The sequence below is a fragment of the Pangasianodon hypophthalmus genome, chromosome 24 (assembly GCF_027358585.1).
Source record: "Pangasianodon hypophthalmus isolate fPanHyp1 chromosome 24, fPanHyp1.pri, whole genome shotgun sequence".
In the NCBI taxonomy this organism is placed as follows: Eukaryota; Metazoa; Chordata; class Actinopteri; order Siluriformes; family Pangasiidae; genus Pangasianodon; species Pangasianodon hypophthalmus.
The window spans coordinates 15,483,763-15,508,109 of NC_069733.1; the positions used below are offsets into that span (position 1 = coordinate 15,483,763).

The 24,347-nt window shown below is 37.8% G+C and overlaps 1 protein-coding gene across 6 annotated transcripts in view; it reads left to right on the top strand.

Moving 5' to 3' along the window:
• The window catches only part of ksr2 (kinase suppressor of ras 2), a 106,205-nt gene that overhangs the window by 40,669 nt on the left and 41,189 nt on the right, over window positions 1–24,347 (top strand). For all 6 annotated transcript variants that reach the window (XM_034299107.2, XM_034299106.2, XM_034299109.2 and 3 more), the window contains 2 exons: window positions 9,403–9,578; window positions 18,543–18,612. In XM_034299107.2, coding sequence (XP_034154998.2) covers window positions 9,403–9,578; window positions 18,543–18,612 — 246 coding nt within the window. The remainder of the gene's footprint in view (window positions 1–9,402; window positions 9,579–18,542; window positions 18,613–24,347) is intronic.

A 24,347-nucleotide genomic window follows, 5' to 3' on the forward strand; every position in this document is an offset into this window, starting at 1 on the left:
CTGTGTTGTGACTGAGTGCCAGATTACTTTTGAGGAGGTGTTCGATCATGGCCTCAGTTTCGAGTCGACTTTTAATGAGTTTGTGCTGGAAGTTAGCGTGGCAATAAGAGTGAACGCAGAGTTGTGTGAACCAACAGATATGAGAGCTCCGCAATATGAGATTACCGCTCATGCGCTTTTATTACTCTGAAGAATAATAGTTGGAAGAATGGTTGAATATTATTTCAGTGGAAGTGCAGTCATTTAAAGGTGTTTTGAATTTTCATGGTTCTGGTACTTGGGCTGCATCACCACTTATTTGTGATTTTTTTCTATCTTTTAAGAGATGGAGATAGACGCATTCTGGTAGAACTGAACTTTTGATTTTTATTTAAATCAAGTCAGGTTGCTACAAAACACTTCATAAACTTCCACATTGTGAAGTCTTTTACAATCTGATTTCTTTATTCAAACAGACACTATTTAAATATAACTGCATATCGCTGTTAGCCCAAATGGTTGACTGTAATGGTCAAAAACATAATGGCCTGTCATTTCTGCTCCATTTGACTTTCCTCGGAAGTGGGAACTTGGAGCTCAGAATTACGTTATTTTCGACCTCTGTACATCTGAGCCGCAAAGCAGGAAAAAAAACATGGACGCCTCCATGTTTGTCTTTTGTTAGCAGCAAGCTAGCCAGGTAACTGTGATGAGTGATGTACGTTTATCTCCTCAAAACAGTGAACTGTATAGTCAGTGATATAAATTTAATGAGCTGATTTATCTAAAGTAAATACTTATATATACAGCATAACTCATGTAAAGGTAAAAGGTGCGATGTCTGCTGATGCTGTGAGAAGCCATATTGATTTGACGTCACTTGCTCAACTCAGAGTTGTTTTTTTGTTTTTTCCTAGTCAGAGTTTGGAAATTATGAGTTTGGAACTTTAGATTTTTAGTCGACTGCAGCATTTCTTGGATAAAATAGAGATAAATGTAGTTGGACTTAAAGAGCAGCTCTACTCTGAAACACATTAAAAATTTCTATTAAAATATTTGTGATGTTGTGATGTGAGATGCGACATTTATACTATGCGCTGTCTCAACAGCTCCTCTGCTGAACTGGCAAACGAGATGTTCTCACTGAGGCTAGCCATCAACTCGAGCAACACTAGCCAATCGTAGGTGTCTTTGAGCTCATGTATGCGGGAGAAGGTGGATAACGCTTTCCTCTGAGTGTGTTACGATGAAAAGATGTTGTGGCTGTCTTCACACGTCTCGTGCTAAACTTCAGCCTCATAGCTTGGTAGCTGTCACGTGACCGGGAAGAGCTAGGTATTGGGGTGGGAGTTAGTAAGTGAACAAACAGGGACAAATGGGTTAAAAAACAAATCCTGTAGATGATGAAATGAAAATAAATCAAAAGAAGCACTAAAAACACTCTAAAATGGTTAGTATGGTCAGAAAATGAAAGTTTTTTTTTATCACTTGTCCTGTGTTTGTGTTTTAAACACCCCATCTGTGCTGGTATGTTCGTACGTTTTTAGAGAAATGAAACTTGACCTTGAATGCCAGCAAGTGTCCCATCAATTTCTAACAGTCTGGTTGGTTTGAGCTTCCTTTGTGCAGGTTGAGAAAATAAAATGGCACAAATGCAGCACTAGACTGTTTGAGTGGAACTGGATTTTAATGGAGTGACGTTGCAGTTCATAAAATTTCATTTTCACCAAAACTAGTGATTTTTACAGAACAAATGCATCAAAAAGATTGAAAACACTGAATATACAAAGTGTCAGTTTCACACAGGCCCTGTGTGTGTTTATAGTTTGAGCTCTCTCTGTTTGACAAATCTAACAGTTTCCTGGGATTCTGTTGGTTTTCATGCAGTTATTTTCGTCAGCTCTCAAAATGGCTTGTTTCCCATGAGCCAATCCATTTTTTTCTCAACCTTCAAAGAAACTAATAATTTCACACGCTGGTCTTCAAGCCAAATTTTCACATCAGGGTTTTCCTCATATTCGGAACAGATTTGACTTTCAGAAAAAAAATTAACATTTTAAAGATAATTCCAGAACATAATCGGTTATGTGAAAATGTGACCATGGCACAATCAAAGATGAACTATAAACAGAAATGTAACTATAAATGGATAAAAAGGTAAAACTTGTAATGTGTTGCGCTTTCGGGCTGCATCGCACCACCCAGTTGTTGATTATTTTCCTGTAACTGCACACCAGAAATTGTTTTATTCCTACTTAATAATCGTACATTAATATTGCTCTGTGTGTGTGTATGTGTGTGTGTGGTGTGTGAATGCTGATATTTCTGTGGGAGTCTGCATTTAGGGATGCGCATGTATATTAATTTGCATATATGTGTGTGTGTGTACACATGCGGACCTCATCCGTGTTAATCAAGCCTTCTTCTCCCTCCATTAATGACTGGCCAGATTAAAGGAATGTCAGCACACACACACACACACACACACACACACACTCTCCCTCTCTCTCAAGCCCAGTGCAAGTCCCGTCTCCCCCCTCTGTCCACTATAATGAGTCGTCATCGGCCCCCGGCGCTCACTAAGCCGCGCCTCTCAGATTGGCAGCGTGATGATGAATTTATATGAGTGTTTAAAAGTGACAGGGCCGGCTGTGTGTAACTGATTTATTACGGTTGGGCCTGACTGAGAGGAGACCAAGGAGAGACCGGACACAATCGCCTATGCAAGCACAACGAGTGTCTGGAGAGCTTTTGCCTCTCGTGTGTGTGCCTGCTATCTGTTTGTGACTTAATGAGATGTTTGGCGTGAAAGTCCACTGTGACATCTGAGCGATTAGCTAGGTGCTGTTTTTGAGATCACACCAAATGCTAATCCAGTGTCCTAGAGATCTGAGCTGTTACAAAAATGACTTACATTCTTGCTGTACACAATATTTACAGCATTCATACTGTAATGTTTGTTGACTGGGATGGCACATTGTGACATATTTTTAAATAGAGTGAAATAGTTGTACGAAAAAACACACCAAATGGTATAAAGTAGAGGCTGGGGCTGATTTCTTTCTAGCCCAGATTGTAGATTTATGCAGTCTACTGCTGATAGTCATGTCAGGTGATCACACAGAGTGACACGCCCCTTAGAGTTTGTGAAATTTCGCTGGCACATCCGTAACACGTCATCTTAACACCAAACCTGAGATTGCAAATTATTTGAAAAAAAAAAAAAATTTTAATGGAAAAATGATCCAGATGAGCCAGACCAGATTCCTTTGCTGTTTCAGGTGAATTCTTTTAGCGGCTAGTTTTAGAGTAAAGTTCATGATTTTGTGTGTCACTGCAATAATCCATTACACAAGAAGTGTAGATTTTTTATTTTGTTTTAGTCTTTTGATAAAAAGGTGTAAAGATTGTATTATTTTATAATAATACTAATACTACTACTACTTATAATAATGATAAACAGTAAACCAAACAAAAGAAATAAAAAAATAAGAACACCTTTTTATTTGAGACAATTATATAATAATAATAATATAAAGAATAATAAGAATAAAAAAAGGACAATATAAAGAAATTAAAATTAATTAACTTTTTTTCATTTGGGTAAATTATATACTACTACTAATAACAATAATTACAATAATAATGATAATGGTAGTAGCATTAATATTAATAATAACTAATAATAATAATTAAGAATAATGCTTCTTTTTTGTACAATTTCAGTAATGTAAAAAATAATATAATAATAATTATAACAATAAGAAGAAAAAGATGAAGTAGAAGAAGAAAATAATATAAATAAATTAAACATAATAATAAAGTTATTTGGGTAAATTATATACTACCACTACTACTAATAATAATAGTAATAATAGTAATAGTTTTAACAAGCCAAACAACATGAAAAGGTCAAAAAAGAACTCACCCACACAGTAAACTGACCCACACTGCTTTCTGGTACAATCAAGTTTGCTTTCCAACTAAAAAAAATAAATAAAATAATATATAAAATAATAAATAAAAGACAAAATCAGGAAGAAGAAACTTCCAGTGAGAAGCAGAAGCAGAGTCTATTGGTTGTAAAATGAGTTTGTAGGGATTGAACTGTTAAAACCTTCTTGGGGAGGAAAAAGCAGGATTTTTCCAAAATTTGTTTCAGCAGAAAAAGAGTGCTCATTTTATCCTGACTAACATCTGACGCGTGATGTCATCCCCGCTTATTTCTACACAATTTAATTGTCATGATCAGAGACACGTGTTTATTATTTCGCAGGAAAAATTTCAAGCTTGTACACTTTTTTGCAGCTTTGTCACTGCTGGTGTTATCTTCATGCTCTGAGCCATACATTACTCACCTGTCTCACACACAGACATGCACACACACACACACACACACACACACACACACACACACAGGGGTGAGATGATGCTGGAGTTTATATTTGACAGCATTCCTAACACATTTCTCTGGGGATGATTTATGGACAAATAGGTCTATTTTGAGCATCTGGAAAAATACAAAGAGAGAAAATAAACAGAGATTAAACCAATTTAATTAAATAATTAAATAATAACAGTTAAATAATTGAGGTAAAAAAAAATCGCCAATTTTGAAAGCTGGCAAAACAAATTAATTCAATGTTTTAGAATATTCATACATTTAAAGGCAAACGGAAATACAGATTTTAATGTTTAAGTTCCCATTTTATCACTTAATATAGGTATATCTTTGTTATAAAAAAATGCTAGAGACAAGTAGATTTTAATCCGCAAGCTTTTCAAACATTTCCAGCATGGATGCTTTAGAATTCTTTTAAAATCCCCTAGTGTGTATTCACTCGGGGCCATTAAAGGAAAAAGAAATAAAAAATAAATAAATCTGCACAATCCCACAGGCTAATTAAAATTAAGCCTCACATTATATTCACATGCACCACAATATCATGGGTTTATTTTATTTTAAATAAAGAAAGGTTCAACTTATTAACATAATATTTCAAATAAATATTTTTTTTTATTAATATTTCGATTAGATATTTATTTTACTAAGTATTTTTTTCATGGATAAATTAGTCTTGGATATCTTTTTAGAAAGCGTTAGGACTCATTTCTGTCACTAAAGTATTATATAACATTTTTAATGGACTACAATTTAAAACTTAAGAAATTATTGTAGTGAGGACAAAATTAAGCATATAGTAAAAGGGACAAAAACAAAAAAAAACTTTTATTGTCTAAACGTGTTGGAAAAACCTCTGGATAAAAGCATGTCATGTTACTGAATACTTAAAAAAATTTAACTTTATTTTTTTTAAAATAAAAAATGCAATATTTTTTCACTCTGTAAAAGAAAATAATCCAAAAAAAATATCCGCTCTCGATGAAGTGGGATTGTTGATCTCTCAGCGCTCCATCATAGCAGAGTGATTAATTCATGGCATTTATTGTTATTGTTATCTTCCAACATTTCTGACATGGACATTGAGGATGATTTATGGACGCTTTGGCTTGAAACACACACACACACACATTACCAAATTTCCCTTGGGGATCAATAAAGTACTCTCTACTCTACTCTACTACTCTACACACACACACACACACACACACACACACACACACACACACACATACCACGCACACACAGGAAAGAAGATAAAGAAAAAAGAGTAGGAAAGAATGAGAAATAAACAAGTTTTACATTGACAGCATGTCTTTCAAGGCTCAATGTGTTTTCTAAAAGCTTCAGTAACGCCACACACACATACACACACACACACATAAGCACACACACACACACACACACACACACACCTTTACCCTCTGCTTTATTTGCTGTCAGTATGCGCCGTGTTACACTCTAATGTATTCTGCGCACCAGGGGAAATGTTTATCATCCTCCTCTGTGACAGAAGCCTCTCTCTGTCACGTACACGCTATCACAAAATAAGGAACAAAACATCCGAGACATAAACAACATGTACCTTCGGCGAGAACAGAAGGTGTTTGATAGGTTGCTGGGGTACCACTGATTTCCGTTTAAAACGAAACGAAGTATTCACTTAAACTTTTGTCCATGCTGTGCATTACTCACACTTAAGAGGTGCATCAGGAGGTGTTTTTGCAGCTTTATAGATCCACCTATGTGATTCCAGCTGTGGTTCCAGCTGTGGTTTCAGCTTCTCATCACAGGAGGACCCAGTCGAGGAAAACTTTCCATTGACTTCTATTCATTCAGCTTGTCTTTAATTAAAATATGAAGAGACGCACTATCTAATCAGCCAATCATGTGGAAGCAGCGCGATGTAAGAATTCACGCTGATACATGTCAAGAGCTTCAGTTAATGTTCTCATCATACAGCAGAAAAATGCGACTTGTTGGTGCGGCACGGATTGGTTTGAGTATTTCAGAAATCTGCCGGCATGTTTAGACACAACGGTGTCAAGAGTTTACACAAAATGGTGCACGAAACATAAAAACATCCAGTGAGCGGAAGTTCTGCATTGCGGAAATGCCTTGCTGATGAGAGAACGGTCTGAGAAGAATGGACAGACTGGTATTTAGCTAACAGGAAGTCTATGCTAACTCATACAACTACTCTTTACAGCCATGGTGAGCAGAAAAGCATGTCAGAATGTATTGCCTTGTATAAGTCACTCTGAGTTTTCTATCTGCAGTTCCTTTAGGGCTGGTGTGTTAATTAGAGGACTTTGTGACAAGAAAGACTTTTTCAAGATCGGAAACAAATATGATTTGAGTTTATCTGAGTGGTTTATAAAAATAAAGAATAATAATTCTTAATTATTTGTTTACCTTTATACATATGACAGATGGTTAAATATTACTGCTTTCATTAAATATTACATTTTCAAAAAAATTGCCTAATATTTTTATCACAGTGAACAATATTATCATGTTTTTCTTTTTTTTTTTTTTTAAATTGTTCTGCACTCTATTTTAGAGCATCTACCAACTGACTTAATAACAGATTGATTTCTGATGATTTTTACATTGTTTTATCTAGGACATTTTGTGATACAGGTACCGTCATCGTTTCCCTCTTTGCATTGTGGTTCCCATGGTACCGAATATGATATGCTTGTTTTTGTTTTGGTCTTTGTTCTAGTCCTGGCTCCGCCCTGTCCCATCATTGTTTTTTTGTCCTATTGTGTTCACCTCTTCTGTGCTACTCGTTGATGAGATTGTCTGTGTATATCCTGCAGTTTTTTTTTTTGTTGCATGGCTAAGTCTTATTTTCCTGTTGAGTCCTGTTTCGGTGAAATTCCTGGTTTTAAACTTTATATATATAAAGAGTATGTAAAGAGTATGGCTGAGTGCTGAGACTCAGTGCTGAGGATATTAACCTCCACCAGGAGCTCTTAAAATAAAATGAGAGAGAATAATCTAGTATAACAACATTACCGTGTTACCACAGGGAAAGCTCATTCTTTCTTTAGCATGTTTGTTGTGTGATACGATCCAGATGGTGTTCCTCTCATCAAGGATCATTTTAGAAAACTTTCTTCTCCGTTCATATTTGTGCACTTTGTTTCATATTTGTGTGTGAGTGTGTGTTTGAGGGAGAATGTGTGGGTGAGTATTTGACAAAGACAGAGTGAGAGGAAAGAAAGGAAAGCACGTAAGCAGGAGGAGATCAGCAGGGGTGTGCCTTGAGTCCTTGCTCATTGTCAGTCTGTTTATTCTCAGGAAGATGAATGGATCTAATTTGATTTGAATTGCAGAATGTGGCTTTATCTAAATTGCTGATAAAGACATTGCAGGGAAATGCGGATAACCTGTAGCTTGTTTCTCTTCCCCCATACATTCGGGACACTTAAAATGGCTGATCGTGGGACTCGCTTGGCTGAATAGCATCCCTGAGGCATCAACACACAATCGCATCTAAATGAGCTTCTTACTGAGATGCTGTGAGCTACACAGCTTATTAACAGGGTGATGGGTGTATGTGTGTGTGTGTGTGTGTGTGTGTGTGCCAGCCGGGCTACTTCTGCCCTAGTGTGTTTGAATGGCTCTTGACCCACACTTCAGAATGTCTTCTTAGAGTGTTACATGAGGTGCGAAAGGTCCTAGACCTCATTATAAATTTGTGTGTGTATGGCGCAGTTGTGCCCTGACCATGTGTTACTTTGGCACAAATGACTTTCTCTGGTCACTTTTTTCTTCACCTGCTGTGCTTTTTAAGGCCAGGTGTGTTAATTAAGGGGACTTTCTGAAGAGGAAGATGTTGAGGTTGAAAGTGTTCGAGGATATACTGAGGTTAGGGCAAATGAAAGGATCAGGCTCGAGTCTGATTCGAATGAGTGTATTTGTAGTTATGTTTAATGTTGTGGAACGTCCAGAGAACAAGTTATTTCTCTCTTTATTTCTCTCACTTGATGTTATTAAGACAAAAATGCAAATCTCCTTCGTCCTAAAAACATTACAGCTAAAGTTACAGCTTTACCTTTGACTGTTACAAAGGACTGATACTGGAGACTCCTTCCATAGAAGTTACATACAAGTCTCCTTACAGAAAACGTCACCATATCAACAGTTACACACTTTAAAAAAAAATCTGATTATGTGCAGCATAAACTATTCAAGTCCCCGTGTAAGTGTTGCTATAGAAATGATAACGCATTAGAGCAAGCACATTAATATAACTGCTGGAACTCCTGTCGGACATACTGTTACCGAAAGTGAATCACCACCTTTTGACAAATCAGAATCAAGAATTCAACAGTGGTATGGTATAATAATACTTAATTGTTCATTCACCTTTTGGCAGATGCTTACAATTCAGTACTATATATTAATTATTATATATACATACATTTTTATATATCAGTAATGTCTGAAGCCTTTTTAAAAATATTATCACAGTATTGGTAAGGCATTACTATAAGTATTCCTACTTAATACTTCTTGAACCCTTAGTGAACTTTTGCGCTGACTACCAAGGCAAACTTCTCATGAATGGAAAGTATGGGAAATTTTGATGTTTTGTGTCCACAGAAGTGTCCACATGAACAAAATGTGTGTGTGTGCTAAATAAACCAAATATATTGTGTGACTGTTAAACAGCACATGCCTACTTATCATGAAGACAGAATCCAGTTTCAGAATAAAGCTATGCATTTGAGTCTTGTTCAAGAGAAAGTGGAATTTTAACGTCACTAGTACAGACTCTAAACTAATAACCTGCCACTGCCATTTTCTAGTATAGCTTTATTGGAAATTTCTAAAATGATTCATGTTCTCATCCAGAAGATTCAGGCTTTGAAATCTCACCACTAATCCAGCCGTGTGTTCACCATCTACATGTTTGATTTTATATCTTCTCTCTGTAACGATCTATCCATTATTTTTTTTATTTGCCTGCAGTATTTACTAGTTCTTCTATTTCTCTTTCAACACAGAGCCAAGAAGAAGGCCAAGCCTCTGAACCTGAAGATCCATAACAGCGTAGCAGGGAGTTGTGAGAACCTGCCGACTCAGCGATCTCCTCTCCACTCGGATCACTCGCTCCGCTCGTTTTTCTTCCCGAGCCTTGTGCCCTCCACGCCACCCGTGCATGCAGAGACACCCTCTGGCAGTATGTACCAACAACTCAGCATTTACACACCACCCACAGCTGTGTAGCATGATTACTGACAGAAAACAGGGGATTAGCAGGAAAATGTGTTTGGTTCTAAGTTAAAGGAAGGAACCTGCTGAGCCCAAAAAAAATCTTATAAATATGATAAAATGATAAGGTGATAAGATATTATATGATTTACCATGTTATGCCTCATGTTCTAGTCAGTGCTTAATGTTTTGGCCCAATATAAATACACTTATAGCCACATATTGTATCAGTAATACCTTATAGCACCTTATAAGCCTGTGAATGTTTATAAATAGTTATGGCTACATGCAGAAAACATTATAAAGCATGAATGTAGAGTATGACTTTATAATGTCAAAGTACATGATGATTGTCAGGTGAATGTCAGTTCATAAGAATATTGTAGATGTGTAAAGTATAAAGCAAGCCTCTGAACCTGAAGATCCACAGCAGCGTAGCTTTGTGCTGTAATCAAAAAGTCTTAGGCTGGACACTCTAAGGTATTATATATGCTAAATAGCATATTATAAATGCATTATAAATACATTTTTGATAGGAAGTATTCCCATTTGCACCTTATTCTAGACCAGCGTCTGCTTAGATATTTTGAAATCCACAGGTTTGTGATTGTCGGTGTTATTCCTAACAATGCTAATAATGACATATGATGAATGATGTATCACATACCTCATCTTTATTCATGGCACAAGGTTCTAATTTAGGATGGCAAATGACAGGTCACATCTTGTATCCCATAATGCCTGGCTCCGGCGTGTAAGCGCATATCGTTCAAGCTGATGCTGCGGCAAGAACGGCCCCCTCAGGACGAGCTGTTAGAGTAATAATGAGGCAGCAGGGGGGATGTGAGTGGACTTCTGGACTCATGTTGTCCTGCAGATGGATTCCTGCTTCCAGAGTTTTGACTGATTGCGTCTCGGTGTAGCTTTGGCCCTTGAGTAGATGATCTGAATCCAAATAGCTGAAGTTTCGGTACGTGTGGCCAGGCATGTTTGATCAAAGTCATTCCGAGTCTGTGAGACACACACACACAAACTATATTTGATACACATTGATTTTCAACAAATATGGTGGCAAAAAAACATATTTTCTGGCTTTAAGTTGCCTGACATTTTTAATGAAAAAAAAAATGTTGTATAAGTTATCAAGTTATCAGGCATTTTGCTGCAAAAACTGCCTCAACTTTTACCGTTTTCAGCAGTAATAAAATTTTTTAACTCAGCTACACAATGACTTCTCTTAGTGGTAGTTCAAATGATAGAACAGAGGCAGTGTAGTCTGGTTTCTAGTAGGAGCTAGCATCTAGGAGATGTAGAAAGTGGGGCAGGACACAAGTGCGTAAACTTAGTAGTGCTTTGAATGTGGATCCAACAAACATAATCCTTAGCAAAGTTCAGAAAACAGGCATGCAGCCTTAACACACGGCAATCCATAAAACAGAACTGAGGAAATTGAGGGTCAAAACCAGGAAGTACTACAAACATAGGAGTCTAGAACAAGGCTCTGATTAAAAAGAACTAATTACATGGTAAGACTTCACAAGGAGACATTGACCCAATACGATATAAACAGACAAGGTGATCAGAACTAAACACAGAACAGGTGAACACATTCAGACAACAAGATGAAAGGGGAAAGGGGCGGAGATGAGGAGCACATGGTGTTTTTTGTCATGGGAACCACGAATAAACAGGGGAAACAGTGACACACTACTTGTGTATCGTGATGTGTCAGTAATTATTGAAGTTCAAGATTTCAAGACTGACCAACTGTTTTAACTCAGACTGCTGTCAACTGATTGGATATGTTCACATCATCGTTGTTCACATCACTTTAGCAACTATTATAAAAAAAAGTAAAACTTGAGGCTCTAGAGCAAATATTCTCCCACAAAAATTTGAACAGTGCTCTTTCCCTATATTTTGTTAGCTCTCTTTGCAAGGATATTCCTTTCTAATTTTCCACAATCTGGTTAAAATGTCCAATTCTTCTCACCCAGAAGACAGGAAAAATTGTAGCGTGGGATTTGTTGGAATATAGTTGAGACAAATAATGTGGCCGTAGATATGTACTCAGATTTATCAGTGGATTGTTTGGTGGTATGAAAAAAATGAGAAACAACATTTTTCTACAGTTTGGTGATTTCTGCACACGATTTAACTCCACACATCTTTGACTTTACCGATTGTATTTGTGTGGTGGCTAGGAAAACCTGTCTGATCTCACTCTGGCTTAGTTCTGGCAAAAAAGATGAAAAATCAAGGTTTTCTTCAAATAAGAATTTCTTTGACACCTCAATTTCAGAAACTATAAATACTGTATATTTCACCAAAAATGACATGGGATTGTGTTTTATTATGCTCTCGAGCCTTGCCTTGGCTATCTTCTTACGAACATCATGTTGAGTAAAGAGCTAATTTAACAATTGCAAGGGAAGAATATTTCAAAATTATGTCAAAATTTCACTATGTGAAGAGTTTTCCCAGGATGTCACACATTTATACCACCCTGCAGGCCTGGAGTTCCCTGCTTTAACACACCTATTAAACTTGGTAATTAAATGGTGATTTAACTGATGTGTCTGTGATCAGGAAAATCACCAAACTGGGCTGCCTCCAGTTCTGGCACCGTGTTATTCATAATTAGCAGATATTAAGCCAAAAATGATAACATACATGGCATCACTGTACCTGCCAGAGGAGCAAAAAAAAAAAAAAGCATGTTGTGATAGTTAAAATACAGTACTTCAGAACACTACATCTACACGGTTTTGAGTTTCTATTTTGAGAATAGAAAACTTTTGTAGCCAGAAGTGTTGCTAGTTGTGTGGTGCTAGGTCTTTTCAGACTAATCAGACCTAACCAAGCATGTAATGAGTTATAGGTGTGTCTTATGATGTTGCTTTGTGCTTTCCTGAACTTTCTCTGCACCAATTATGCATTGTTCCTTTGGGGGGTAGGGGGTAGTACACATGTTCTGACGTTAGTCTATTATCCATCAAGTCTGGTAATGACATTAATGACTTCCGGACGAGACGAATTCCACCAGAGCTTTTTCCAGAGCTCTTTTACCAAAAGGCAGTGATTGAGATGAATTTCTGATAAGTGAGTGGCTCCGAGGCGGATGAGTAATTTCATTGGGATGGAACAGCATCCGTAATGGCATTAGGCAAGCTCAGAGTCTCTCCCTGGAGCTCTGGGTTGGGATGCTGTGGTATTAAACAGGCCTTTGGAGTGTCATTAGGCCTTGCGTCAACTCTGCTGCATATGGACGATATCAGATTAGTTAGTCAACATTGTATTGATGCTCATAGCAGGCCGTCTGAAGGCTGACATGGAGACTAGAGTAGAATTTTAAATTCAGTTCTACAGGGTTTCACATCTCTTCCCAAAGTGTTATATTCGTCTTGTACCACAGAAAGTTTCTAACGGTTACAATTATTCATTTATTAATGAACGGCAAGTCACAACGTTGTTGAATGTGCATGAGACAAGTTAGACTTATGTTATAGTTATAGCTGTGTTATATAAACAGTTATTCCTTCACCAGCCTCTCTTGTTTCCTACATGGCATCTCGGAAAAAAGGGGGGAACTGCTGATTAGCTAGGGAATCTAATTAAATCTAATTTAATTAGTTTAGCTAATTATTTTTTCACCCACAATGGCTTTTCTTTTAAATTATATTGTATCTTTTAAATATATATGACTATTAATGGTTTAGAAACATTTGTAAACATAAACATTTTTTGGTATTCAAACTAATTTTAGAACCTCTGTGGGAAAAAAGCTACATTTGACTTACTAAGTGGGAAGTCAGAACTTCTGGAACTGTGATGAGTAATGTATATTTTCCTCTTCAAAACAGTGAACTGTATAGTCAGTGTATAGATTTAGCAAACTACTGTATCTGTATGTTGATTGATCTAAAGCAAATACTTGTACATACAGTATAACTTATTTAAAGGTAAGAAGTGTGACTTTGTTTACCGCTGATGCTGTGAGCAGCCATGTTGATTTGACATCACTTGCTGAACTCAGAGTTGAGGACACCATCCTGAGTTCCTGAGTAGCAATTCCGATTTGATGAGGCATTTTCTTGTTTCCTAGTCACAGGTTGGAAATTACAAGTTACAACTTATAACACCAATACAAAGAGTTGCTTATAATTTCCATGGAAAAATGGATTATTACTTTTAATTTCACTTTAGAGCAGGTGTGTCAAACCCAGATTTTGCCCGGGCCACATCTCATTTTTCTGAGCCTTTAATCTAATCCTTAATCTAGTCATTTTTTTAAGACAAATATCTATTCTATCGTTTAACTTAACTTTCCTTTCATACCAACACTCAAATGATGCCATCGTACAGAATACCTGCAAAAGAGGAGCAGTACTCTTATACTCTTACTCTTACATAAACTCTGATTTTACTGTATATATCAATAAGGAAGAAGTATATTTCACCCAAGTCAGAAGTAATGGGACACGTTAAACCACTCACATTACTGAGAGGGAGTGCTGTGAGTGAATAGCTCCCATGTTTGATGTGGATTGCACTACAGTTCAGTTAAAGCAAGCATTTTCATGAATCTGAAATCTCTTGACTGATCCCATGCTCGGAAACAGCTTTTACACTTCACAAAGCATACCGAGTGCTCGGGGCAAATAGAAATGGGGAAAAATGCAAGTTTAAAAACAACCTAACTTTGCGAGTTTGTGTGAATTTAATAAAACAAGGCAGTGTTTGGCCCCCGGGCCTTGAGTTTGACACCTGTGATTTAGAGGAATCCACCATGAGCCAATAGCTTTGATAAGTAGAAACTAAATGGGCTGGATAGAGTCCCTTCTGAGAAAAAAACAAAGTGTTGGGAGTGGTGAACGATACATAGTAAAGTATTAAAGCTTTACCTTTGAGCGGTGTGTGACTAGGTGTTGTTTAGTACCTTTTCTTCTGAGAGCGTCTAAAAACTCTTTTCAACTTCAGTGAACTTAATGGAGAGCTTTGTCTAAAATGTATGGTTTCCAAAGTTATCATTTTCTTGTATACTGTGTATTTACAGTTCTTCTAAAGCCTCTGCTGTGGTAGAGAACAATGGATTGCTTTTAGTTTGCAGGCAAAAGTAGCTGTTAACTTTGTAATCCAGCCGGAAGTCTCTGCTCGTGTTGTCTGAAGCTAATATATAAGAAGGACGCACTGTTTTACGCTCATATCTACAGTATAAACTGGTTCTTTTAAAGGCTTAAAGTGCTTTGTCTGCTCACTCAAACACCTCATTCATCTTTCAGTTACAGGATTTGCTGTAAACTCTGGCCAGCTCTGATATGTTTAACTTTCTCTTCCTTATATACTGAATTTGAAAGTATTAAAAGCATTAGAGAATAAAGCATGTGCTCAGGTATTAGGAAAAACAACATGTTTTGAACTGTAAGTGCCGCTTTTGTCTTGATCTTTTACGCTGACTACAGAATATAAATGAAAAACAGTTTATATAAAAATGAATCATTGTATTTGTCCTATTCAATGCACAAACACAGCAATATTTACCAGGGTGAATTCATTATTATATTTATATTATATTTATTGCTCCTCCAGCAAACATTACCAAAAAAAAGCGCTCTTGCAATTATCCTGACTCTGAAAGTTTTTGTCCTGTCGTAACTTGGCTCTTTCCAGACAGATGTGATAAGCTGGACAAAAATAAAATTAATATTTATAATTATTTATGAAAGACATTAAAAAACTGACCTTTTTACCATGTTAGTTTGTGTCCCTGGTTAAATTATGCATGATTTGTCAGTATCAATTTGTTTTTTTTTTTTGTTTTTTTTTGTAATTTATTAAAATTTAACAACTTCCTAAAAAAAGAAAGAAAATACTACTAATAACAGATAACATATTCAACTCCCTGTCATGCTTGCTTTGTGTCGTTTTTTCTTTCTTTCCTTTGTTCTTTCTTTCTTTCTTTCCTTCTTTCTTTCTTTCTTTCTTTTCTTTCGACTTGCATGTTGTTTTTAGATAAAGGTGTCTGTCACATAAATGGATGTAAAAAAATGTAGGCGTAATTCCTTTAAAAAGAATGATGCAGGGTGGAATAAGTAACTTAAAGTCACGACATACTGACATAATTCAAATTTTATTCCTCTCTTAACTTTTCCGGGAAAACGGCACCTACAGGGTTGTCATAGAAACAAGCGAGTGAAGGATGTGTGTTATAGTGCTGTGTGTAAGAGTAGGATTCTGCCTCTCGCCCTTCTCCTGTTTGAATGATCTCAGTGGGATGGCAACCGAGAGCACCTGATCATCCATGAAATTCCTGAAGGTTAAGGCTTTTTCTTCCTCCATCATGAGTAAACGCATGTACCATCTCTCTCTATCTTCTCATAAACTCTTTTTTTCAGTGTCTTACTGTCCAGCAGTGACTAAGCCAGTAATTAGAAAAGGAAAGGGGCTGTGGTATGAAAATCATTACGCACAGAGGCGATGAGAGTATTCACTAATGAATAGATGAACTGCAGGCGTTTACGTTCATAAGGAAATCCCATAAGGGCTCATGTCCGGGCAGGAACAGTCCTGTTGGCTTTATTCTCTCTGAATGTCTCCTGTTTCCTCAAGTCAGCGTGTTATTCTCTCACTGAACTGCTTCTCAGCAGGACAGAGCATCAGCTACTCTGCTTCATGAAGTACTGCAGCCTGGCACCGATTTGGACAGATGTAATGTGATTTAGGGAAATGAAGTCCTGACAGATGAAGAGCTAAATTCCATTTGACTAGCATGCTACCAAAACCCAGGTTTTCCAGAACTAGAACCGAGAAGCAGTTCAGGTTACAGCAAGCACTAGTTAAGGGCAGGGCTGGACAAATCAGTAGCATGGGTACACAGCACTATCAGATTTCATGTCCAGGCTATTAGTTTTTATTAGTTTTCTAAATCTTTGTGCTCTGATAGGCTGCATCACAGCAACAGCAGTGTGTCACGGCTGGCTGAACTGCAACATAAAAGGAGTCGGACATGAAGTTTCAAAACTCAAAAATAACCTTTAGTGATACATAAATAAACCATGGTTTTCAATTGTCTACAGTAAAAATAAAAAAAGGACAGTGAGAAAAAAACAGTGTGAGGGTGTACGTGTGTACCTTCAAGGCATTAGGTCACAAGACCAAAAATATGAGAGAGAGAGAGAGAGAGAGAGAGAGAGAGAGAGAGGGAGGAATCACAGCAAGGCCAGTGGGGGCACAGGGAGTCATAACATGTGTCATATTCTGACGCTAGCACAGTGAAGCAGGGCATCTTCTAACTAACAGCAGGAACCCAGTCTGGTTGGTTCTTGACTTACACAAGTTTTAAGACCTTAACATGCTATATGTCTCAAATGATTAAACAACAGTTTAGGCTTGTTTGGAAAAAGAGAATACATTTTGTTCTGCAGTTTTGAACCTGTCTGTTCCAGTAAAAGAGATGTGGCCTATGTGCCTGTCAATCCTAATAAGGGAGGCATGACTTCTGTGCCTGTCAGTCTCAGTGAAGGAGATGTGGCCTTTTTGCATGTCAGTCCCACTGAAGGGGGTGTGGCCTATGTGCCTGTCAGTCCCACTAAAAGAGGTGTGGCCTCTGGGCCTGTCATCGTGCCTGCCAGTTCCACTAAAGGAGGTGTGGCCTATGTGCCTGTCAGTAAAAAGCAGAAAAGTGTACTGAACTGTCAGAAGGAGAGATACACACCCCAGAGTTTGAGATAACTATATTTTCATATATTTTCATGTACTTTCATACTTGAAAAAGTGCTTCATTCTCTAGGCTCTAGGCTCAGCATCCTCATGTCTTTTTTTCCTCAAAGAGAAATATCCAGTGACACCAGTTGATCATGGAGGCTCTTTGTAATCGTGACCTCTGACCCAGGCTTGTGATGTACTCAGTTTGTCGTCCTTGCCACATATCCTGGGTCAGTGGAGCAGAACGGCAAAGTCACAGGGAAAAGCAATCACTGTCATAATTTTGTCATACGTACAGGTGATACACAAGGCTAAAAAGCAAGTGAGGTAAACACACTGAGGCACACAGCAAGAGTCTTAGTGAATATATATACTAAGAGATGAAGATCTGAAGGCCAGCTCTGAAACATTACACACCAAAAGGCTTGACGTTTTTCTTACACTACATCACCCCTGAACTCTGAAACAGTGTTCTGGTTTGTAGTTATTTTTAAGAGTTATCCCGAAATGTCTTGGAATTGAATTCAGACTGTATGCAGCTCCTGTAATGACGATATCTGTCTTTGAATTTTAAAAAATATTCCAGTGACTTCCTTTGTGGTTGAACGTTGTGTGTCATCGCTCCACTCTCTTCAGGCCGTTAATCAAAAAGAAATGACCTATAATTGGCCAGGGACTGTCTTTCTATTGGATGAATGTCCTTTTGAACTAGCAGGGCTGCAGGGCACAAATATGATTATTGCCTAACTGGCCTCTATTCAGATATTATTGGGTTTCCTCCGTTTGAGCGATGACAGCACACAGCAGATTATAATAATTCTCTCTAATTGTGGCCTGTTTATGTAATGCAGCGTTTCTGCAGAAGAGAACGATGCTGATGGCTCTAAAAGGTTCTCAGTCTTGTCTGCATTATTTAATTTTTTTCAGGCAGCTGTGATTTAATGTTTTGATAATTAACAGCTTTATTTTGTGTTGATTAGCAATGCAAAGTTGATGATGTTGACGATGATTTGAAAGTATTGCTTGTTTGCGTTAATTGTGTTCATTTGTCTATTCTGCAATTTTGCTTAAAACTTTACCTTTGACATCATATTTTTTGGCTTGTGTTCTGAATTTTAAAAAGTGTATCTCCATTTAACCCTTGAGGTGAATGGCTATAAGTAAAAGTATTTTTTTTGTTATTGTTTTTTTTTTCCTTTTAACCTAATTGATCTTGTTTCTCCTCCAGACACCCTGTCAGTTCCTCGCTGGTCCCCTCAGATCCCTCGCAGAGACTTGGGCAACTCTATTAAACACAGGTAACTTCATGCATCTGTCTGCCTTCCAAATTATGCTGTAATTAGTGTATTCTATTTAGTAATATTGCTTTCTCAGTTACAGTCTCATTAAGTGAGCTATATTGAAGCTCATCTTTCTCTGGCCAGCCCACAGACCATCTGATGTGTTTGATCTATATTGTGCCCTTTGTATCAAATTCCACTGATTTCTTGTTAAGCAGTCATTGGATGTGACTATTCTACTGGAGTCCAAATATTTCCCATTGACACCCAGATGCTAAAGTCTTGAGCATTGATCACTGACCTCAATGTCTAGGTGGACAAAGCCCCTGGTCTGGCGGACAAAGCCCAGGGTTGGGCAGACTAACTCCCTGGTTTGGCAGATTAAACCCTTATTAAGGAGGGAAGATCCTCTGGGCAGGTGGATGGATCCCAAAGACTGGGTGGGAACAGCCCTTGTTTGGGCAGGCAGAGCCACTGTTTGGAAGGCCACAGCCCTGGTTGGGATGATGAAGCCCAGTGTTGGGTGAATGAAGTTCCTGTTTGGGCAGATGAAGTCCATGGCTGGTATGACAAAGCCCCTGGTTGAGTGAATGAATCTTATAATTGGGACAATGAAGTCCTTGCATGGGCAAAAAAAGTGCTTGACTGGACAGGCAAGTCCCACAGATAGACAGACATATTCATTGGTTGAGTTGGTGATGTCCAAAGTTGGGCGGATAAAGCCCCTGTTTGGGAGGATGAAGTCCTCAGTTGGTTGAGTGGACAAAGGGCATGGATGGTATGATGAAGCCTAGAGCTGGGTGAGCAAAGTCCAGGGCTGGGCTGAAAGAATGGGTTAGGCAGATGAAGCACAGATGACCAGGGCTAGGCAGACAAAGCCCAGGGCTAGGCAGTTGAAGCCCAGGACCAGACAGATGAAGCCCATGGCCAGACATATAAAGCCAGGGCCAGACAGCTGAAGCCCAGGGCCAGACAGGTGAAGCCCACGGCCGGACAAAGGAAGCCCAGGGCCGGGCATATAAAGCCCGTGGCCGGGCATATAAAGCTCATGGCTGGACAGATGAAGCCCATGTGTAGGGTTAGATGGATGAAGCTCTTTAATTCTTTGGTGCTCAAACTTCGACCACTGGGGATTCTTTTGCCCAAACTTCTTTTGCCCCACCTCACTCTGCAGAGCTTTAGTTAGATGTCACTGCTTTGGTTACTGACAGACATTTTGCTAAATGTGAATTGACTGTGACTGTAGGTTGAAACGTATACGCTGTTAATGCCGAAATATAGCACTTATCATTTGTGCCATAATTGTGCACTATAAATGTGTATCTGTGTGTGTGTGTGTTTGTGTGTGGTGGAATGGTTAAAAATGTCAGACCAATTAAGAGGAGTGCTTATCTGTCTGCCTTGAGTGTCTGTGTATGGACTGAATTGCTGATTTTCCCAAATGCCACCGATTAGGAAGAGAAAAACTCAGTGCTTCTGTACTAAAGAGAACGATGAGGGATATTTGCTGTAAGAAAAATGTGAGTAAACTGTTACACAAAAAAGACACAAAAAAATCCATATGAAGGATTTACATTATACGTGGGGTTAATGCAGTGTGAATTACATATTTAATGCAACACTTTGAAGTAAGATTAGTTTAGTCACACTCATTTTCAGGATCATACAATGCATATATCAATTTAATGTGATCAGTGAAATATCGATTTAAAACCTCCAACAATTCAAAATATGACAGTGCTAATTGTTAAAAAGGGAACGTAGGTATAAATTAATACCAAAAAATAAATAAATAAAAATAAATAAATAAAAAGTAGTTGTAAAATTAACAAGCCAGGAGTTGTGAGTTCGAATCCTGATGATGCCACAGCAATACGTGCCCAAGAGTCAAGACAGCAAAACTGGCCTTGTTCTCTGGGAGGGAGGGATGGCATACTTTCTCCCCTGTCAATCATAGCAACACTAGCCATCTGTGGGCATCTGTGAGGTCATGTATGCAGATATCGCTGTACTGTGAGTGTGTTATTCCACCCTGTGACACAGCATGAGCAGCAGTTCAAAAAGATGGCTGGCTTTACGTGTCTCAGAGAAAGAATATGTTTGCCTTCACCCTCTCCAGCTGGTAGTCATGTTATAGGGGACAGCTGACAGGTGAGTGTAAACTGGCCAAAGGCAATTTGGAGAGAAAATGGGGGAAAATTTGAAAAGGAAGTGCTTTAAAAAAGTAGCTATAAATTAACAAAAAAAAAAAAGAATGTTGTACAATAAAAAGCAGTAACAAAAGAACCTGGGATACAAATTATTTTTTACGCTTTTATGAAGTTTTATATTTTTATTTTAAAACTCTGCGTTAAATATGTAAAATAAAAATAGTAAAAAATGAAATTTAGAAAAGTGATTTTAAACCTTTGATGGTGCTGATATGGAGTCTAGTGGCCCTGTGACACCATGTTGGACGCAGGTTTGGAAACAAGTATGAATGAATGCATGAATGAATTAATGAATGAATGAAAAAATAAATGCAGTACAATAAATAAACAAACAAATAAAAAAGTAAATGCACTAAAACAAACAAACAAATAAATATTTTTGCTTTTAAAAATTGCTTTTAATAATCCTATCTCACTGGTGTGGTAACACAGCTGGATTTTGAAAATATTCAAATTATGAAGCTTGCTAACAAAGAATTTTTTAATTGTTTTTTTTGCAACATGTATAAGCACCCAGCATGACGTTATTAATGATACAAATGGGACTCTCATCCCACAGTGACATTTTCAGTTTTTTGTTGCTTAACGAAGAAAAAGCATAGATTAAATTTTTTTTTTTTCGACTAGGGAGTCTGGCCCCAAACTGCCCCAAAAGCCCATTTAACACTGGAGTAAAAGTGTTAACCCTGAGGAGTGGGAGGAAATGCTTTCTTCACTGGAACTGACAGGAACAGAGAAGCGTGGACCTTTAACTCATTTTCGTGAATTTTAAGCAATTTACTGTGGGCTAATTTCATCGTTACGGATGTGACATTTCAACTCATATTGACTTGCAAAGTGTCTCACTGCCTGTGAAATGAGACAGTTTTGCATGAGTGAGACAGTTTGTATCATATCTACTCCTGTGAGCTTTCAATACCAATATCCAAAAGTATGATATTTATGGACATATTAGAGACACACTATTGCCCAGATGTTTGGACTCATTAGGTTGCATATTGTTTTAAAGTCATTTTAACAATGTCTTTATTAACATTTAATGATGTTTAATAAAGGCTTTAATAAGGCTATTGGTTGAAATTTGTTTTAAGACGATGTAAGTAGTAAATTTAATATGTGGCTGGTTGAGATGTTATAATAAGCTCCACTCTTCTGGGAAGGCTTTCCACTAGATTTTGGAGTGTGGCTGTGGGGATTTGTGTTCATGCAGCCACAAGAGCAGTAGTGAGGTCAGGTGCTGATGTTAGACAAGAAGAACTGGCGTGCAATCGGCGTTTCAGTTCATGCTAAAGGTGTTCAGTGGGGTTGAGGTCAGGGCTCTGTGCAGGACACTCGAGTTCTTCCATGCCAACCTTGTTAAACCATGTCTTCATGGAGCTCTCTTTGTGCACAGAGGCATTGTCATGCTGGAACAGGTTTGGGCCTCTTAGTTCTAGTGAAGGGAAATTGTAATGCTACAGCATACAAAGACATTCTATACAATTGTGTGCTTCCAGCTTTGTGGCAACAGTTTCAGGAAGAACCACATATGAGTGTGATGGTCAGGTGTCCACATACATTTGGCCTTATAGTGTACATTAGTGATGGATATAGGTTTATAGATGGTACGTTTTTGCATAATGGATATGACTTCTGCACTGTTAAATTCCACTATAAAAGAAATGAAATAGGAAGTAAGAATGAAACCTAGAATGAATGAACCTAATTATGGCTTTTAGTGTTTTTTTTTAATATGCTCACATTGTTTAATTCTTTCTTGCCCTGCTTCTCACACAGTCAAACATCAAGACCATGTTTCCACATCCAAACAACACTATTAAATTAGTCCACAGCTAGAGTAATTATTTTCCAAGGCAGTTGATGAATATAGGTTTATTTGTATACAGGGCAATTTATTTGTGAAAACGTGACCTTTCATAATTTACTCTAGAGGCCCACGAGGCAATCACTGGTAAACTACTCAATAAAAAAAACAATGAAAAGGAAACTCTGGCACATATTGGGTTATTTCCTGTGATGGCTGATCATCATGTTAGAAGTGACGCAAAAATCTAATATCTTTCAATAGCTTGACAATGAAAATATTAGGAGTTATGTGTTATATCACATGGTCTCATCAATGGTATAATAAGAATGAAGTAGGGCAACATACTTACGGCAGACAGGCAGCTGCTTTCATGCTTTCATTTTTTTTAAGCATTTCAATTCCATGTTTCCTCTGAATACCAACCATGTTAAACAGAAAGGGTGTAAGCCTTTCGTGCAAATGAAAAACACTAAACCTACAGTTCTATCATCTCTTCTTTTGTGTAAAATGTGCTTTGATTGGACAATGTTTGTTTAGACTGTCTCCTTTTAGTTTCTCCTCCAATGCCATTTTGAGGAAAAAAAAAAGATAATAGAGTAAATAATCCACTTTCCTTACACCTGCGACTGTATTCACATGTTCTCAATCGCTGCTGATGACTTGTAACAGATGTGTCAGCCAAATGAAGGTCAAATTTAAGGGGCACGTCAGTTTTTGACATGGCTGTCTCTGATAGGCTGCATGAATCTACAGTCTGGGCTTGAAAGAAATCAGCCACAGCCTCACTTCTTCATGTCATTGTGTGTATATTTCTTACAAAAATTGGTGGCACTCTTTCTGCTTCATCCCATAAAGACAATAATAATAAACACAATAAGACATTTGTCCCAGCAAATAATAATAATAATAATGCCAAAAAAGGAAACCGTATATTGATAAAGTTAATCTTTGAAAGACAGGAGGGGTTAGCGCTTCTAGCTCATTTATACCGGACATTTTTGGTTATTTCACATTTAAGATCGTCATAGTCATTTGATTGGTAAAAAGCAGTTTGGTTCAGAATACTGAATACGGTTCTGATTTTCTACAGGTAAAATGACTTGCCAAATAGTGCTGGCTGTTTTAAAACTCTGGGGGAAAAAATCTCTGGTTAAATTTCAGCTGTAAAAACAGATCTCAGTGTGGTGACGTGGACCGAACGGCCTTCGCTTTTACGAGACGGAGCAGCTCAATCTAAATGAAGACATTTCAATTTTGTCTGTCAGAGTGGATTAGTCATATTCCATTAGCTGTCAGTGTACGTGCTTCTGCAGGGACTCTGCGGTTAGAGAGCCATCTCAATAGCATTTTATTGTTGAGCACATAGCAGATATGGCTCCTAATAAGATATTCATATAGAGAGAGTCAGAAAGAGACCCAGAGCACCTTGTCCGCGCCTCATATTTCTTTTGAATAATAGCCATTTTTCTACGTTCGTGTATCCCTGTGGCCTGTGTCCCCCTGGAATATTTGTCAGGCACACAGCTGAACGTTTTGCACAAACTGAAAGGCACTAAGTGACAATTAAATTACTCTATATTGAAGATTAGAGGAAGAGTGCTTATCATTATGTGTAGTTTGCTGCTCAATGAAAAGGCCATTGGGCAAATGCGATCGCTGCTTTGACACATTGGGCTTCTTTATCGCACGATCCTGGGAATTGCAGTCAAAAGGTCAAAGCGAATCCTTATGACTGA